The sequence below is a fragment of the Protopterus annectens genome, chromosome 9.part0 (genome assembly GCF_019279795.1).
Source record: "Protopterus annectens isolate FY-2018-M chromosome 9.part0, PAN1.0, whole genome shotgun sequence".
Lineage (NCBI taxonomy): Eukaryota > Metazoa > Chordata > Ceratodontiformes > Protopteridae > Protopterus > Protopterus annectens.
In genome coordinates this window covers 630868714-630889101 of record NC_056743.1, presented here as the reverse complement: position 1 = coordinate 630889101, position 20388 = coordinate 630868714, and the positions used below count along the sequence as shown (strand labels likewise).

Below are 20388 nucleotides of genomic sequence, written 5' to 3'. Positions count from 1 at the left end.
ATGAAGGATCAACAATAAACATGAACAAATGTGAATAAAACTTAGTAAGGAATACTTTAGAAGATATAAATTAATTCTGAAAACAGCATTGACATCTAGGAACAAAATTCAAGCTATAACCCAATTTGCTCTTCCTGTCCTAACTTACAGTTTTGGAGTGACTGACTGGTCCAAAAATGTGTTGGATAAATTAGATAGGAAAACAAGAAGGATGCTTCATGCTCACCAAATGATTTATAAAAATCAATGTATACCAAGATTATATATTCCCCATTCCGAACGAGGAATGGGCCTCCTTGAACTGATTACATGTATAGAGCTGCAATTGTGGGACTCCACACATATCTGCTGACCTGACAAGACCCAAATGTAGTGAAAGTTTTGAAACATGAGGAGAATAAATCTAAGACGATTTCTCTGCTTAATTTACCAGAAACATATCGGCATCAAGCAGGAATGGAAATCAAACCAGAAGTAGATAAAAATCGGACAGCAACTGAATGTGCTAAAAAACAAAAGAAAGAATATAAGGTGAAGGACCATATGAGAAGGCAAGAAATGTGGAAAAAGCATAAATATAGTTGCAAGTATAGAAAACTTTTGGAAGAACCTCATGTTGATCGGGAATGAATGCAGGAATGGTTAAGGAGAGGAGAATTCAAACCAAGAGATGAAAGCTTAATATTGGCAGCCCAAGACAGTGGGCTATGTACACACTGGTTTATAAAGTCCATTGAACATGTGAGAGAAACAGATAAATGTAGATTTTGTAAAATTGAATTGGAAACAGTCACACACCTTGTTGCTGGTTGTGACATACTAATGGCGGAAGGACTGTATAATGAAAGGCATAATAATGTGGCAAGATTGCTGCACTGGGGATTGTGCAAACAATATGGTATCGACGTGGCTGAAAAAACACTGGAAACATGAGCCACAAAGCATCATAGAAAATGATGAAGTTTATATCACATGGGATCACCCATTACCAACAGTTCAAAAAATAGATGCTAGAAAACCGGATATAGTGGTCCAAGAAAAGAAGACAAGTATAGCGCTGATCATTGAAATCATCACACCCAGTGACTAGAGTGTGTTGCATACAGGGAGACACAAAGTCATAAAATATCAGGATCTGCAGGCAGAAATGAGATGTGGAAGAAAGATAAGAGAGTTCCAATAGTAGTAGTAGCAACGGATCTTATAAAAGGGAATATGCAATCATATTTAGATATGTTACCAATCCATGTAACTTTGTACGAATTGCAGAAGGAGTTGTTACTGGGTATATTGCAGGTGCTGTGAAGAGCACTTTTGGATGATATCAAAGCGTGAAACAACACTAATTTCATCAACTTTAATCGTAGTTTGACTTAAGAATGGGGTCCATATATATATATATATATATATATATATATATATATATATATATATATATATATATATATATACAGAGAGAGAGAGAGAGGGAGTTAATATTGATACATACACACACGCGAACACACACACACACGCACACACACACACACACACACACACACACACACACACACACACACACAAAATGATGGGACAAAGACCCCAGCATAAGTGCTTTTTAGGTTCATAGGTTTACACTAGGCTAATGACCACCAGGGTCTCTACAAGATTAGCTGTGCATCCCGATACACTTTTCTCTCAATTTCCTCTGATGCCTATATGGAAAGGTATGTTAGTAAAGAGGTCACTAAGAGTTATGGCAAGGTATGTTAGTTGGAGATTATTAGTGCTTTTGTCTGATAAATTAACAAACTTCTTCAGATATACTGCAATACACTGAACAACCCTTTTATACTGACAAAATATGACATCACAGAGTACAACAACCAATGCTAGCTCAAATACATTTAAAAAAAATTTTTAAGAACAATTAAATACTTGATAAACCATATATTTCAAAATACATTATATTGTACATATATTAGCTTAAAAATATAAATATAAAAATATTGTAAATATAATAAATATTATAGTATAAACAACCTGTTATATGTTTTTAATTTAAGGAGACTTTTGATAGAAATCATTTCATTAGTCCCGGGGGGGATCCAGCATTCAGGTATATTTGCCACCATGTTTCTTTATTTTCTAAAACTAATTCCCAGGGTCCCCTAAGGGGGTCTTTCGCAACCTGATACACTACTAAAAATGTAAAACTGTGGGTAGGAAATTTACTTATGTGCTTGAAAAGGGCATTTGTATCCTTACTGTGGGAGATGTCATAGATATGCTCATATATCCTCTGGGATAGCTTATGTTCAGTTTTTCCAACATAAAATGTTGGACAATCTGAACAACATGCAACGTAAACTACCCCTTGTGTGTAGCAGCTATACCTACCCCTGATTTTAATTTTCTTGTTACTAATATTTATACTTGACCCACTATGTACATATCTACATTGATTACAAGTACCACAAGGAAACATCTTACCTACCCTGGAGGTTACTTGCTGTCGCTCTAAAATATTTTTGAAGTTTGGACCCCTCCTATATACAATTTTAGGGTTAAAACCTAGCCTGTTAATCAGATCTGTTTCCATTTTTATAATGTTCCAATTTTTATTTATAATATCACTAATTATTTTGCCATTATCATGGTAACTTGTAACAAAGGGACAAACCATTGTTACAGTCCTGTTACCTCCACCATCTAGGCCACCATTTGTGTCACTGACAGGGATATTATTATTATTATTATTATTATTATTATTATTATTATTATTATTATTATTATTATTATTAATATTCATATTGACATGGTTACTATTCCCTTCACTTACCATCTCCAAACTCTCATGATATTCACAAAGCAATGGAGCATAAATGCCTTGGTTGCATTTCAGAATAACTTCATTATGTATTTGATTCACCATTCTTCTAGGATAACCCCTGTTATAAAACATATTTGATATATGGGTACACTCCCCTAAGAAATCATCATAATTTGAGACTATATGGGCTGCATGAACCATTTGGACTTTCACAACACCCCTCTTGACATGGGTAGGATGGTTGCTGGAATAATGTAAGTATGTATTTGAAAATGTTAGTTTTCTATAAATATTTGACTTGAACCATTCTGGGTTGCTTAAGATTAGGACATCTAAATATACCAAACTATCACAGCTGACAACATGGGTAAATTCCAAAAAAATTGGTTGTCTGATTAATATATTCAATAAAATTATTGATTTCTAGCGTTGGCCCTTTCCAAGCAACAAACAAATTGTCCAGGTACCTGACATACATACTAATATAAGAATAGAATGGACTTGTATACAGGAATACTCTTTCCCACCATCCCATGACAATATTGGAAAACAGGTGGCCACAGGCAGACCCCATGGCTACCCCCTCCATTTGTCTGTAATAATGTCCTTCAAAATATATGTAGTTAAAACCATATCTAATAACTGGTTGTAAACATTAATTTTGTCTTGATGTAACTTCATTGCTTCATAAAGATATAAACAAAACCATTCCTTATCTTGCTCATGGGGAATACTACTAAACAAATCTTTTACATCTATGTTTATAAATACACCATCAAAGAAGGGGTTCAATTTATTACAAATGTAAGAAACTGCAAGAATCACTGCAGAAATTAGGAATATTAGTCTCTACAATTTTAAGTTGTTTATCTAGGTATCTGGCTATATAACTGATCTTAGATTTCCCAGAATCCACAATAGGCCTTAAAGGTGGGTCAGCTATATCCTTATGTATCTTAGAGAACCCAAAAATTACCAGGATCCTAGGCCAATCAATTGTCATGTAGTTGTATTCCTGTATGGTAATCTGTTCCTGTGTAAGCATATCCAGTAATTCCCAGTCTATTATCTTATACCCAAGATGTATTTCATTAACAGAAACTTCTTCATAGGTACCACTATACAACATATTGAACATTTTTTGAGTGTAATCATCTTGTTGCATAATTACCATGCCCCCACCCTTGTCAGCACTCATGAACCTGAGATCACTGTAGGATCTAAGAAACATTGTTAGCATATTCAAACTGTGGAAAAAAATGTCTGTTCTAAGCCATGGATGAAAAACATCTACTGCTTCGGCACAGTGACCAGTTATCAAATGATGACTAAACAAATAAATAAAAATAAAATGCAAAATAGAATGCTTACCTGAGACTCACTAGTTGGGTACAGTCCTGATTATATGGAATAGTTAGTCACATATGTCTTTGATCATGAAACTTACACTAACATATTCAGGTACACCACGCAGGACTAACTGCATTAAAAAAAAAACTTTGTTTTTTAACTACAGATGTCAACAATGACATCATGAAGAATTCAATATTTTTCAGTCCTTTTTTCTACTTGATTCCTATTGGAGAACTGTAAATAGTAAGACAACAACTACGGAAAAAAAGAAAATAACTTATTTTGACATCATAGCAGTGTAACACTTCCTTAGTACTGTGGACTGGATTATTATTATTTCTTCAAAGAATCAATGAGCTTTGCACCAACGTTTTTCTTCACTTTTAGCCACATAAAAAAGGCATTATATAAAAATTCACTAAACTTGTAGCAATAGTTGAGTGCCATTGTGAATGCTATAATGTTATGTGGAATCTTTTGTTCACATGAAGTCATGTTTCAAATGGTAGGGCTAATTCAGCTTATACAGTTAAACACCAAAGACACTTACTTGTGGAGGAAAACAAATAGTTAAAAACAAAACAAAAAGAAACAAAAAAAAAAACAATACATATATATATATATATATATATATATATATATATAAAATGAATAAGAAAATCCATATTAACAGATTAATTTGGAACAAACTCTTATAAACTAGATTGTTTTATTTTTATGTTATTCATTACTTGCAGCTCAGATGATGGGCCTGGCTGATTAACTATTATGCTTAAGATGTTCTGGCACTTCCTACTTAAAGAAACAGCATGTAGAAAGAAAGGAATACTTAATTACTTAATTCTTATATGACATCTCAATAAAGTAATAAAAATACATACTGTAGCACTGTCTCCCACTTTTATGCAATTCCGGTACATCCATGCTACTGTGTTCAACCTGACAGGAATAGTGATTCCAATCATCCAGATCTATTTCAATCCATTGCCTGAGGGAGTATGTCCCATCATAATTAGGTAGGATACCACTAGATTCCACTTGATCTATTTTCACTGTCTCATTTCTAATCCAGTTTATATCAATCTCACTGGGATAAAAACCAACAACAAAGCATGAACAAATAATCGTTGTTGGAGATGTTTTCACTGACAAGGTAGTGCTTGGACGAACTGAAAGGAAGAAAAAAATAAAGAAAAATAAAGAATAAAATAATGAACTGTGTCAATAAAATTAAAGCATTCTTTACATCCAATAGTACTATTAGCTCTTACAAGTAAAAGCATTAGAGAAAATATTCATTGGCAGGAAAGTATTTTTAACAGAAACAAAAAGTAAATACAAGAAAAATCAAATACTGATCACAGCTGTACATTAGAACTTCCCAAGCAGAAAACACTGTTTAACTGCAGTCATCGTTATCACATATTGAAATATTAAGGACAATGCCCTTAAAGCTTGCTATAAACACTGCACAATGACTATGAAAAATAATGACTGGCTAATAAGGGCCTTGTACACATAATAAACGAGCATTGAACTCCATAGTGCTTCCTAACTAAATATTTGGTTTCCCACCCAATGACAAAATTGACCTCGTTTATTTCTGCACATATGTAGTTACTCTGTCCACCTTTTGGTCTTCCCATTTGTAATGTTTGTCATCATGGCTCCTATTGACACTGACCTCTAAAGTCCTTTGTTCTCTTTTCCTTTCGGTCCTTCTTGTGGGGCAACCTGATGTAAGTAACCTGGATAACAGGAGCCCCCTCCAGGAAAAAGTCCACACCTAATTTGTCACCACCTCTTGACCTCTTCACGTACATTAGATGTTAATGAGGATTCTTATTCCTGACTGCACCTTCCACTTCCTTTTTATATTCCTATTCTGCTTCTTCAGAGGATATATACTGTTTGAAGAGGCCACACTGTAGGTACATCGTTGGTCCATTACAGTCACCTAAAATCCAGTCCTGCACACCTGAGATATTCCACTGAACAAACCTGGCTAACATTCTCAGCCTCCTACCCCTTGTTAATTTTCCATCTTCTTTCCATATCCAGGATATCTTCTGCCCTTTTATGGCCATTCTGTGTTTCCTCATGCAACAGTTGCTCAGAAATCATTTGCTGATTCATGTTAGAGTTAAATCAGGGAAGGATTGAAACTGCTGTGCATTGTTTTGGAGACCTTCTCATTCCCCACTGATGTGTAACTATGGAGTTATTATATAAAAGTTTGGGGGGATATGGAGTGAAGGGAATAATTAAAGTGAATGTTACATAAGAGTTTTGGTCACGAAAGTACTTTATGAGTGATCATATTCCAATTATTTAGTATAAGCATCCTTACCCTATAGATAAGAATTTGAATGTCTTTCTAAACCTACATTATTGAAAACGTACTTTTATAGAATTATTTTTTCATCTACTGCACGCTGACCATTAAGTTCACTGCAGTCCATCATAAGATTCAAAGGATTCATGAGACTTTCAAGGAAATTTAGTCTAATATGGGCTCATAGATTATAGGTTCATAGATCAGTAGTCTAATTGCCCTTGTGGGCATTTTAAGTCTAGCCAATTACCTCATGTGAGAATTAAACCTTGCAACTTGTGTTTGTAAGGTAAGTACCTGAGCCATTATGCCAACCTCTCACCAATAGCTTATCAGTACCCACCCTCGGGCTGTACCTCCTTAGCTATGCCAATTAGTGCTGGGGTGAATCTGGGGGTCACCATCCAGAAGTCCAGGCTCTGTTTTAAAGATGATAATGTATCACACTGTTTAACATGTAGGGGCAGCTTATTCCAGAGATGAGGGAGGCTCTGAGTAATGAATCTATCACTCCATCATTTTCTATTTATCTGCTGGTGAAGATATAGGTTCCTCATTATATTGTTTGTTAGACTTTCATTTGAATGTAGTATGTATTTTTATCTATCCTATGTATGTGGAAGTTGGAATCAGCTGTATAATTTAAGGAGTTTTTTTTTTAACTCTTGTAGTTGTAAAGTTTTTATGTTGGTGGACCACCAGATTAGTCTGTATTTTAATTTGCCATTGTATTTTGTCTGGTTGAAACTGCTAATTTTATGCATTTCTTTAAGTGAGTGTACAACTCCTTTGTGAAGCTGATTGTTGTGTCACTGTCGAGGTTTATGTAGTCTTATGTGACTGTTGAGGTTTTGTGATATGCCTGTATGAAGTTTACTGATCTAACATCTTTAAATTCAAATACATTGGTGTTAAGTTATTTGGAGATGTTGAAGTCAAATATCACATGTTTATGGACTGACAACTGAGGAAGAAGAGACCAGGGAACGGTACATGCAGAGTTTATATTCATGAGGTCCAGATCTAGAATATTACATTATTTGGTGAGTTTATTAACTATCTCTTCAAGGGAATTATTGGTTACTTAAACTAAAAACATCCAAACACTCCCTACATTGGAGATGTAGGTGTAGGTGTTCCAGTTCATTCAGTTAATTGTGGGGTAGCTAAAGTCTCCCAAAGTATTGGGGTTCTTGTCTTTTTTTTTAATACCTTCAGGAATTTAGCATGATTATCTTTGCACATGGAGGGTGTCCTGTAGCAAACTATAAGATGGATGTTTGTCTTATCTATGGTGATCTGGAGTTCTAGAAATTCTGCTTTTTGGATCTCTGGGAATCTGCCTGGAGGTGATATGATTCTTGACAAAAACAGAACCAGCACTAAAATTACCATCAGGGTGGTATGTGCTAAACCAGGCTATGGAGGCAGTGCTTTCTTTACATTTAGACCAAGAGCCAGTAATTGAATAAATGTGGATATGTTCTGACTGTATGAAACTAAAATGTAGGAGATCTGTAATTCTCTATCTTTGCTAATCAAGATGATAGCAACCAGAGTTATGAAGGTTTTCAGCAAAGTAAAAACAACATTTAATGGGGTCTCTTTACATTTTTCTCAGATTTCTTCATGCTATAATGTGTCAAGAGTATTCTCCAAGGTTTTGAGGGTGCTTGAAAAACATTGGAGATAGCTGATTCAAGTGTGTCATTTAGTGAACACTGCAGTGAGCCACCACAATGCAAGGCACCCATAAAAGGCTTACCATTGCTTCAGACTACATGTCTTAAGCATATCGGTGGATTAAGCTATGCAGAGGACACAAAATTTGTTCAGATTAATTATAGGTCTCAGCAGATTCATGAAAAAAATGGTCATTAAAGAGAGTGTGAGACGTACAAATGTTCCCAAAATAAAATTCTAATAGGAGCCTAAAGAATGCAAGCATTGCTACAGTCCTGATAGCAACAGATATCCTGTTCCATAATCTGTTTATCAAAGAAAAAGCAACTGGAATAGCATACTATAAAATTTATTCACAAAAGAGCAAAGCTTTCAGGTTAAGCAACCCTTCCTCAGTGCAAGATAAGACAATCAGTTGCATCCACATTTAAATACAAATTTAAGATAATTATTCAACTAATCAATCAATTAATTAAGCACAACCAATAAGGGTTGCTTAATCCGAAAGCTTTGCTATTTTGTGAATACATTTTATAGTACATTGTTCCAGTTGCTTTTTCTTTGATATTCTTGAAATTTACCAACTTGGTACTTTACCAGCGTTCGTATTGTTACTGCTCCATAATCAAACTGTTCTCATATAGAATGCATTGCTTTTTAATTTGTGATTTTAGATGGCCACATTTAACAGAAGAGAATTGTCTCTGATATTTAAACCACGATATTAAATAGGGAGATTAAAAATAGCAGTAGACGTTTCATTAGTTTTAGCTCTACAGGTACTCATTAAGTTGTCTCTCAATTTTCTGTAACTGACAGAAAATAAGTTTAACTTCTGAGGCATTGTGCTTATTCAATGTGCCTAAATTTGACACGTATCCTTGTAAACAAAAAAAAGTGCATGTACTCAAGTTTCCTTTATAGGCAATTACAGTATGAATGCAGAAGAAAACACCAAATTCTATTACAGGTCTTATCAGTGAGTGAAATAAAGTTGTCAAGGCTTCAGCAAATCACCAACAGAATGTTCTACAAGACAGAATAGGCCTTCTTATATATGGCCTGAACATGCACATCAAAAGAACGATCAGAGAGATGATAGCACCAAAGTCTTTATAGTACACAGCAGCCTCCAACCAAAGGTAGGTCCTTGCAGATATTACTGATGTGCATAATTGCACACTTATAAACTTTATGTTTCAGTTTATGATTTTTAGCCCAAACTAAAGATTACCCAGGAAATATTGAAGATCCAATGGTCTTTTGAAGCATCAAAATACTATTTTAGAAGCAAACACAAATTCTGAGCACTATACATGTTCAGAATAAAGAGGTCAAAATGTTAACTAAAAAGATTTACAACAGAGACTTGTGATGGACGTCAAACAACTGCACATGACATTGCTCTAGTAGTTATCTCCAACTTTAAAGGTTCACTGTTCAAGCCATATTTAAACCAGCATATTATTAAAACTGCTAGCAATTTTAATAGTCATATCTGATGACTATCTGTGCAGTATAATTCAAATTTTGTGTTTTTATGTAAGTGAATGATTCACAACTCACACTACTTTGTAAATGACAATTATTATTTGTGCCGTCAAGGAAATGAATTTTTGAAGTCAGGATTAACAAAATTAGTAACATCTTTTCTATTTAGTCCTGGGGCTCTGGAACTATTACTTATACAAGTACCTTGAATATTAACTATCAGTTGTAATGCTTGAAGTCTGAATAATAAAATAATAAAATAGCAGATCCAGCTTTTCTAGCGGTGAAAGAAATACTGAAGCCTGCCTGCCTTTGGACTCTTTATCTACATAAACAAAACTCATTGTTGTCCATATTTAAGCACAACTTTGGTCTATACATGGAAAACAGAAAATTTCCCCAAGACTGTCCCCTGTGCTACTAATAGAGAGGCAACTCTTAAATGCTTTATCCCATGCATGGGTCCCCTCAAATTATCTATAGTATGATTCCAGTTATTCTCATTAGGGATAATATATAATTAATTGGCCATGGGACTGGTAATGCCAATCTAACACCAAATGGATTAGGTTAATTCAAGCACCAAAGGGGAACTTGTCTAGGCTTAACATGGTCCACAAGGGCAGCTAGCTTAATACTTACCTATGAACCCACAATTGTACACATAAACAAAGAGCTGTCAGTCTCTGACAGTTCATTTTCATTAAACCTATGTAAGTCATTTAATGCTGAAAAAAATAATGACCAGCTTATAACTTTATCTGATCATTGTTAAATTTAAAATTAGTGTCTCTTATGTCAACCAGGGGTGGCCACGGTGGTGCAGCAGTTAGCGTTGTCACCTCACAGCAAGAGGTTCTCTGGTTTGATCCTCAGCTGAGGTGCCTTCTGTGTGGAGTCTGCATGTCCTCCCTGTGGTCACGTGGGTTTCCTCCGGGTGCTCAGGTTTCCTTCCACATCCCAAAGACATGCTGTAGGTTGATTGGACACTCTAAATTTGCCCTAGGCATGAGTGCGTGTGTGTGTGTGTGTGTGTGTGTGTGTGTGTGTGTGTGTGTGTGTGTGTGTGTGTGTGTGTGTGCCTTCTGTGGAAGGTTGGGTGCCGGGCTGGCAACTCGACACCATAAAACTCCACTGCCAATCATGAGTGGACAAGTGATCTGCTGTGGCGACCCCTAACCGGGAAAAGCCGAAAGAAGAAGAAGAAGAAGTCTCTTATGTCAATCAAACCATGGTGAGGAAATGAAAAAAGTAAAATGCTGTCAATTAATTATTGGGAGTAGAATACTCATTCCCTTAAACTGGAATGTTCTATAAGCAGCACTTGGAAAGAGGTTAAAGGGTTAGAAAATTTCTTTTTTTTTTGGACACTTGAGTGAGGAGCATGAAGAGTCTTGTTAGTATAGCTGACTGAGAGTTATCACTATCCAAAGTCAAAATGTGCATATCCACTGATTATCACACAGCATGTCTGCTTTTTTACATAAAGTCTCTGTCTGGGAGCATTTTTTTTCCCTTTGGTAAAATGAACAATAATATCTTTGATTACAGGTATTCATACTGAGCACTGTATGAGATGAAGATTTGCTCTCAACAGAGCAACCTGCAACGGGGTCCCCCCACCCCCGAGTAATAATTTTGAAGTACAAGGTAGTAATCATCTCAGTACAAACAGTGAAGTTAATTAAACTAACATTCTTCCCTGATATATTTGGTAGCTAATAATTTAGCTTGGACCCTTTAGGGCATTTTTTGAGCTGTTTTATACTTTTTTTGTTTATAATAATTATTTAAGGTTGCAGTAGCAGCTCAGAAGGAGGCAATAATAGCAGGCTAGGTGGAGAGACTGGATTGTCTATTTCTGTAGGAGAATGATGAAGCAGTGCTTGAGAAGGACTTACAGAGTGCGCATGATTTACTGAATAAAGAATGTTATAAACTGAATTATCATTACTTAATGACTGGTCACTGTTTGACTGACTTTGTTCAGAGTCCAAGATACAGTAATAACATCCACTTCACCAGTTTTAATGAGAGGAGAAGTCTGAGATGAAGCTATAACCTGAGTGGAAAGTTAAAAAAATTGAAGACCCTTGACACCAAAGTCAAGTTAGACGTGCTTATCTAAGTATTCTGAGTAATACTTAATCTGGAACCAACTCAAAAGATAAGGTGCATTTGTACAGCTATGGGAATCAAGAGATAATTTGTCTACCTCATTTGTTAGCTTTACGTAAGATGTTCAAGATAGGATTCCAGTCTCATAATCACTTGATAGCACACAAACAGTTGTGCTTTTACATGGAAAATTAACACCAAGCCAAACATGATTACTGAATCCTGAGTCATGTCTTTATCCCTCTGTCTAACAATCAGACATGACAGCCTGACAGGAAGCTCACAGCAATGCCCTGGTTTCAACTATCAATAAAAATAAAGAAGAGGAATCACAGAACAGCTTCTCAAGCTTTTCGCTCACTGTTCATATTCTAATTAAGGTATCCCAAGCAAAATCTAGTGTCTGCAGAGGGTTAAGGCTGTGAGCAGTAGTGTCTGTGGTACAGGGTTTGATTCCCTCAGCCCTCATTTGCTTAAAGTATGACCTTGAGGAAGTCACTTAACCAGACATTGCTCTCAGGTCGTCCCTGAAAAGGGATTGTGTGTCCAGTGGGCCTACCTTGTTAACAAATGGGTATTATTATAATGTAATATGAAGCATAGGATTATTGCTAAATGCAATACATAAATAATAAAACTCACAACTAGAACTGATTTAATTCACAGACATTAAACTTATTGCTATACTGGTCACACTCGTGCAGTGAAACAAAAATGCTCCTTGCAACTTTGCATCATGTCTGCCACATGCATCCATCCACTTTGTTAGAGTCTGTGTTTAAATATCTCTTCAGCCAGGAGAAGCAGTGGGTTTTTGAATCGGCAGTTCTGCTGATCCAAAAAATAAGACAAATGCAATTTAAAACAAAAGCAGTGGGAATTTGAAAATGTGTGTCCTGAGTCAAACAGCTATACACTGACAGCCCTACAACAATAAAAATCAAAATATAATAGCTCCAAAAATAATGCATGCTAGAATGTTTATTTAAATATCACTACAGCCAGGATGTCGATGCAAATAATTGCAGAAAAAAAAATAACAAATCAAGTTCGGATGATGAGTATAGGCAGGCATACTGATATTTATATACAAGAAAAAAACAGAAATAAGTGCTGAGCAGCACCTGCAGTATTTAGAGTTAAAGTAACATGATTTTCAGTGCACATTCATAATGTATATGGTGGACTTACATGGCACTAAAATGTTGGTACTGGATGGGCTGTAAAATATTTTCTACGCCATCCACATTTGCGTTTCTGTGTGTTTTACTTATTTGATAACTGGGTAAATGTGCTGATATACCAATTATATTCGGAAGATAATGTAGGCCATACAAATGTCACAACAAAAGAAGAGAATATACACTAGTCAATCAACCTGGTATACAAATGAAAAGAAGCAGTTAAAAAAAACTATCTTGATTTCAGTTTATATATATATGTGTAATATATATATATATATATATATATATATATATACATTAATACATACACACACATATATATATATATATATATATATATATATATCACTGACACTTTAAGGTATTGTATAACAACACCCACCTTGGAAAAGGTGGAAACACTTTATGTCTCTAATGCTTTCACTCAAACGGAATTATTGCATAACAACACACATATCCTGTAACATTATATTGCTTAATTATGAACTACTTAAAATATTTATTATACCATCTATATACAAAGTATACCTTTTCTTTCCAATGTAGTATTTCCATACTGGATGTACTTTTTGAGCCATGAAACACACTCCTCTTTTAAGTATAGATTTAACTGTTTGGCCCCATCTCTGTTAGCATCCCACTTGTTCTTGGTCATCACAGCTGCTGGTACTGCTGCTGTCCAGGTAAGGGCCTGGGAATCAAAAGCAATGAAATCACGGCCATCAAAACCATCTTGTACAAATCCAGTAGCAATGTTGCCCTCCTTCCATTCACAGCCGTACATTCTCTGAGCTGTGTGCACACCTGAAAGAAAACAAACACCACAGTACAAACCTATAGGTAGACAGATGATGGATAGACAGACTGATTATTTAACCAGAATACTGCTCTTTTCATGATAGCAGATTTTCAGTGACAACCAAAAATCACACAAATATTTTGACTAAAACTAAGGGGACAATGTTTTGTATTCTAATAAATACATTCAAAAGTTTGAAACACATACCCAAGAAATAGCCTAGGCTAAGCAAATATGTGCAACTTAGAAACTTTGTCATTGGCAGAGTGCATAGTTAAAATACGCAATCTTTACTTACAATCAACAGCAATCATATCTGTGCAGTGCTGGTTTAACTGTTACCAAAAGTAATTCATATTGTCATTCCTAGAAAACTAAATAAGAAACAATTCTTACAGGAAATTACTACATATATATATATATATATATATATATATATATATATATATATATATATATATATATATATATATATATATATATATATATATATATATATATGGGTCTACCTGATAACACCGACATGCCAAAACACAGACAACGAAATAACCGACACGAAAAAAATGAAAAAAAAAAGGTTAAAAAACACGAAACTTCACATGCCCGACAAACCAAAATCCAGACAATCAACAAAACAAATACCTTTCCCGAAAAACACACACACAACACAAGCATACCAAAAACCTTACAAACCTACACTAAACCTTACATACATAACTATCTATGCACTAACCTTAATCCAAACCCGAACCCTAAGGTCTGTCATTATCCCACACTTACCTTACCCGCACCCTAACCCTAACTCACTTAATCCGCCCCTAACCCTCAAGTCCTTCACTATCGCACACTTACCTTACCCACACCTTAACCCTAACTCACTTAACCCACCCCCTAAACCTAAACTCCATCACTATCACACACTTAACTGACTCGCACCCTACCCTAACGTCTGTCACTATCACACACTTACCTTACCCACACCCTGACCCTAGCGTCCATCCCTATTACACACTTACCTTAACATGTCGGTGTTCTCAGCATCAGGATTCTCAACTGTCGGTCTTCTCCGTTGTTGATCTTCCGGTGTCGGTGTTCTCGTTGTCGGCGATCTGCGATTTTGGCATTTTCAGGTAGACCCATATATATATATATATATATATATATATATATATATATATATATATATATATATATATATATATATATATATGTATAGATCTACTTTTATCCAGCGAATTCACGTTTCATCGAAACATAAATTCACTACCACACTTACACAAAAGTGCATTTTTTCGAAAATGCACTTTTGTGTAAAAAAATTAATAAAATGTAAAAAAAAACCCCACAGTAAACACAATTATGCAGAGGGGCAAGCTCCCCTGCACCCCCATGTGGGGGGGGCTGTGCCCCACACACCCCCTACTTTAATATTCTCACTCCGAGATCACACTACAGTGGGGAAAAGGGAATATTCCTTTATCTCCACTGTACCATGATCTCAGCAATACTTTGCTTAATCAACACTAAACGTTGATGTACAACCAACCTGCATGTTTTTACTTCTTTTTTTTTTTATTTCTGTTTTTACACGAAAGTGCATTTTCGAAAAAATGCACTTTCGCATACGTGAGGTTGTGAATTTACATTTTGATGAAATGTAAATTTGCTGGATCAAATGTGATATATATACATATATATATATATATATATATATATATATATATATATATATATATATATATATATATATATATATATGGATTCACTTCATAACAATGAAAACTCAAAACACTGAAAATTAAAAAACGTCATAATATAGAAGACCAAAACACTGAAACTCACATATCATACATATACTGAGTTTAAACAACATAAATCATAGCACATTCTACCAAGTGTAAGCAGGGAGGCAAGCTCCCATGCACCCCCCACACCCCCTGCTACTTAAATGTATCAACTCCAAGATTGCACTTAGTGTAGTGAAGTGCAATCTTGGAGTTAATATATATATATATATATATAAGTAGCAGGGGGTGTAGGGGGCACAGTGCAATCTTGGAGTTGACATATTTAAGTAGCTGGGGGTGCAGGGGGGCTTGGTGGAAAGTGCTATGATTTATGTTGTTTAAACTCAGTATATGTATGATATGTGTGTTTCAGTGTTTTGAGTTTCAGTGTTTTGAGTTTTCAAGATTTTGAAGTTTCAGTGTTTTGGTTTCAGTGTTTTGAGTTTCAGTGTTTGGAGCTTTCAGCGTTATGAAGTGAATCCATATATATGTATATATAATATATATATACAGATTATAGATATAGATATATTTTATATATATATATATATATATATATATATATATATATATATATATATATATATAAAAGAATGGTTTGTTTTGCCCTGAATGGAATAGTTCTGAAGAAGTCATTAAGATGAAAGTGCGTAACTGTGTTGTTTTTATTTATTAAATATTCCGGTAGTTGAATCATGGCTTCCTGGTAATTTGTTTCTTATCTGGTTCTTTTCTACATACCAGTTACAGGGTCTGCACAGAATTCTTGGTTTACTCCTAGAAAACTGTGATACATACCTCTCAACTTCTCAGCATGAGAAATCTGGACAAAGATAGAAATAACGGGGGGGACAAAGGCCCAAAAATAGGGACAGATTTTAAAATTGCTCCTATAAGCTTAGAAAGTTGCTAGAATAACAGGTTGTAAATTACTGTGTATGTTCTGAAGGCTATGAAGTCTGAAACTCAAATGTCTGTCATTGTTTAGTATTTTCAAATCTCAATAATTTTCTAGAAAACCACAAATTTTATGAAGAAAACACCAAAAATATGAGGCAAATATCTGGACATTCTGCAAAAATCTGGACAGTTGAGAGATATGACTGTGATAAGAGTTAATCCTACAAGCTTCTGAATAAAACTAATTGAAAAATTGGGTTTTTCAAATTTGAACATTCATAACAAAGTCCAAGATGACCAATGAAAAGCTGTGTTAATGTAAGCAAAAGTGCTGATTTTTTTCACTATAAGGAACATTTTCGGTACAACTGCATCAATTATTATTCCTCTACACTAAAATCAAAAAGAAAAAATTTGTAAAAGTGTCAGAGTTTTACTTTGTGATGTTTGTGTCTTACTTGGAGCATTTCAAATGCAGGTTTTACATTTTGAAATCACACGATTAAGGGGAAAGGCAAAAATCTTGCATGAAAAATCAGCTATTTGCCTTTTCTCCAATTATGAGAGACTTTAGAGATAATTAGAATTAAGCATCAGGGATTGGAACAAATAGTGCAGGCGATGTATATGGACCCAACTACAAAATGTTCAGACTGAAAGAGGGTTTTGCAGTGGAAGTAAGGGTGTATTAGGGCTCATCTCATACTGGTGGTAAACTATATCAGCAAACCGGATGGGTGAGGGGGGGGACAGATCAACAAAGCTACTGTATCCAGATGATATGTTACCGCAAGCTGAACAAGAACTATAGGAAATAATTGGGGATTGGGATGCAAAACTAAAAGTATATGGGAACTGAACACAGATAAGAAAGGAGTCATAGCAACAAAGGAGAGAAATCAGATGAAACTTAAAAATGAGATAAAAGGGAAATCACTGGAACAGGTAAACAGCTTCACATACTTGGGAGGTATGGTTGAGAAGGAGTGTCTGAATGAGGAGGTCAAAGTGAGATTCAGAGGTGAAGCATACAACAACAAAGCACTGTGTGATAGATGAATAGCAAAAGAAGTTAAAAATGAAGGTGCAGAAAGGAGTGATGTTACCAATACTCCTCTTCTACATGGCACAGAAATTTGAGCAGAAAGACTAGCTGCAACCAGATATTTGTTCATTCACAGACTCTGCAATCCTTTACACTTCCAATTCATAGTCAAAATTCTAAAAGAGAAATTTTTGTCTAAATATTCTCTTGATAGCAAGACAGCTGTTCTCCATTTTGGTTATTTCAGCCCTACAATCTGCATATAACACTCTGGACCATGGCACACTATCCAAGTAACTAAAATGGCTAGTGATCTGACTTGCTCTGAACTGACTTAATTTGATATTATGGTTAAGCAGTGCTGTGATTGCATGTGGTGAATGCTTTTGTGAACCTTCTCTGTTCCTGTCCTACATTCTTCGACAGTGCCCAGTCCTGTCTTTCTTGTTGCTCACACTGCACATGCTACAGTTAAAGAACATTGTTCCACACCGAATGCTGAGTTCTTACTGCTACACATGGGATACCCATTTCTGTATGTCCTTCACAATCTAACTGCATGATGCTGTTCATTTCCTACACATCTGCTTAGGAATGTATAAGACTGAATGTGAACCAACTAGAAGAAGCTTCTCCTAACAGTGATAATGACTGTAGCTTCAGCTAAGTGATAATTAATAAATCTCAATAATAAACTATGTTTTTTGGCAATTATGTATTGGTTTCCGTAATAGCTTTCCTATCAATAGTTATATGAATTTCACTGGTTGTTGTTGTTGTTGTTTGTCTTTTGGCTTTTTCCCAGTAAGGGGTTGCCACAGCGGAACTCCGGTCCGCTAATGATTGGCAGTAGATTTTTTATGAAACACCGAAGTGCCAGCTCGATGCCCAACCTTCAACGAAGGCATGCCCATTTATGCATGCATGTCTTTTGAACACTACCTAACTGCGGGGAGGACATGCAGACTCCACGCAGAAGGCACTCCCAAGCCAAGCCGAGAATTGAACGGGAGAACCTCTTGATGTGAGGTAACAACGCTACCACCATACCACTGCGGCATACACTGGTAATGTATATATTTGCCCTTCTGACAATGTTCTTAAATATCAGGTGCATGTTACCTTGGTGTATTTATTTGTGCTAGCAGAACATTTTTTATGCTTGCCATGGTTCCCTAAAATACTTTAATAACTACAGCTACCTTAATGTGCTCCTAATGGGTGCATCCTATGCCATGTTACCCTAATGGGTGTTTCCTGTGCATGTTACCCTAATGGGTGTTTCCTATGCCATGTTACCCTAACGGGTGCTTTCCTATGCCATGTTACCCTAATGGGTGTTTCCTATGCCATATTAACAGGCAATTTTAAAAGCTAATTTCTGTCAAGAAGTATTTATATTGTACTATAGTAAACCTTAAAGGCCTTAGCCTACATACTGTGACTATATGCCAAAGGTAAACAGTAAATGTACACATATACTTATTTATTTATTTTATTATTTTTTTTTTATTTTTTTATTTTACATTTGTTAACTGGGGGTGTCTGACTGAGCTGAAAAGGCCATTTTTCAGCAGAGGCCCGGGGAGAAAAGCTCCACAAAGAAAAATTACAGATACATTTAGTTATTTAGACATGATCAGTATACACACAAATTACAAAAGACGTGTTTTTACAGTGGTATGCGTCTCATCAACAGTTAAAGTGGAGAGAACAAACAAAAAAAATATTAATTTAAAAATGAAGGTAATTAATAGATTTGTGGTGTACAGCTGAAATTTGGAACATAGGTAGAATAGATACATAGTACACAGGTACAGTACATACACTGTAGATTAGCCAGTGTTTGTGAGTAAGATTGAAAACTATTATCAAGTACTCTAGATTTAGTATGTATACCTTATCCTCTTTCACTAGCCTGGGGAGCAATCATGGCACTGCCAACTTTGCTTGAGATGTTGCCTGATGAGGACTTTAATCATGGCACTGCCAACTTTGCTTGAGATGTTGCCTGATGAGGACTTTAAAGGAGGCTTTGGATGAAGTGTTTTGAATGCTAGTGGGGACAGAGTTCCATTTTTTAGCCACTGAACTATTATATAGCGCATCTCCAAAGCTATTGTAGCTGTTGGTGACTTCTAGTAGTAGTTTGCTTGATGATCTAAGAGGCCTTTTGGCTGTGTGATGTTGTACTACGTGTTTGAGGACAGGACACTTATTAGGGAGGTAATAGACAGAATGACAGAGGCATAGCTGATTGTAGGTTAGGAGGTTGGGCAGTTCAAGCCAGTGGAGCTGTCTCAAAGTAGTACAGTGATGAGTTCTATATAAGCAATTTGCAGCAAAGTGGGCAATTCTGTTATAGCAGGCTTCCATTTTGCTTAGTTCAGTTTTGTTGAGATTAGTCAGAATGGGAGATGCATAGAGTAGGGTGGATAGAAGTTGGGAGCGAGCAACGACTGATCTTGTGTTGTTGGTACGAAATGGTTTGATATGGTAGTGTGATCCCAGTTTGGCATGTACGTTTTAATAGTTAAGTTGAGATGACTATCAAATTTTAGGTGGGAGTCTATGGTTATTCCCAATAGCTTAGCTTGTGCCACTGGAGCGATTGGAGTAGCATTTGTGGAGTAGATAGTGAATTGACTGTTATCAGTGTTTTTGTTAGAACTGGTTATAATCATAAGCTGAGTTTTCTTTGGAGTGAGGTTAAGTTGGGCTTTGGTAAGGTAGTTTTCAACGTCAGAGAATGCTAGTTGAGTTGTTTGCAGGAGGGTGGGAATGTTTTGTGCAGCACAGATTAAGGTAGTGTCATCTGCATACTGAATGATAGATGCATGCTGTGTGGAGATATGGAAGTCATTTGTGAAGACTGTGAACA

At 35.6% G+C, this 20388-nt stretch overlaps 1 protein-coding gene across 1 annotated transcript in view; it reads right to left on the bottom strand.

Annotated features, from left to right (window-relative positions):
• Nucleotides 1–20388, bottom strand: part of LOC122811388 (major histocompatibility complex class I-related gene protein-like) — a 242786-nt gene that overhangs the window by 33017 nt on the left and 189381 nt on the right. The window contains exons 3-4 of the mRNA XM_044083200.1: nt 13505–13780; nt 5047–5334 (exon numbers count right to left, since the gene is read on the bottom strand). Of these exons, the coding sequence (XP_043939135.1) occupies nt 5047–5334; nt 13505–13780 (564 nt within the window). The remainder of the gene's footprint in view (nt 1–5046; nt 5335–13504; nt 13781–20388) is intronic.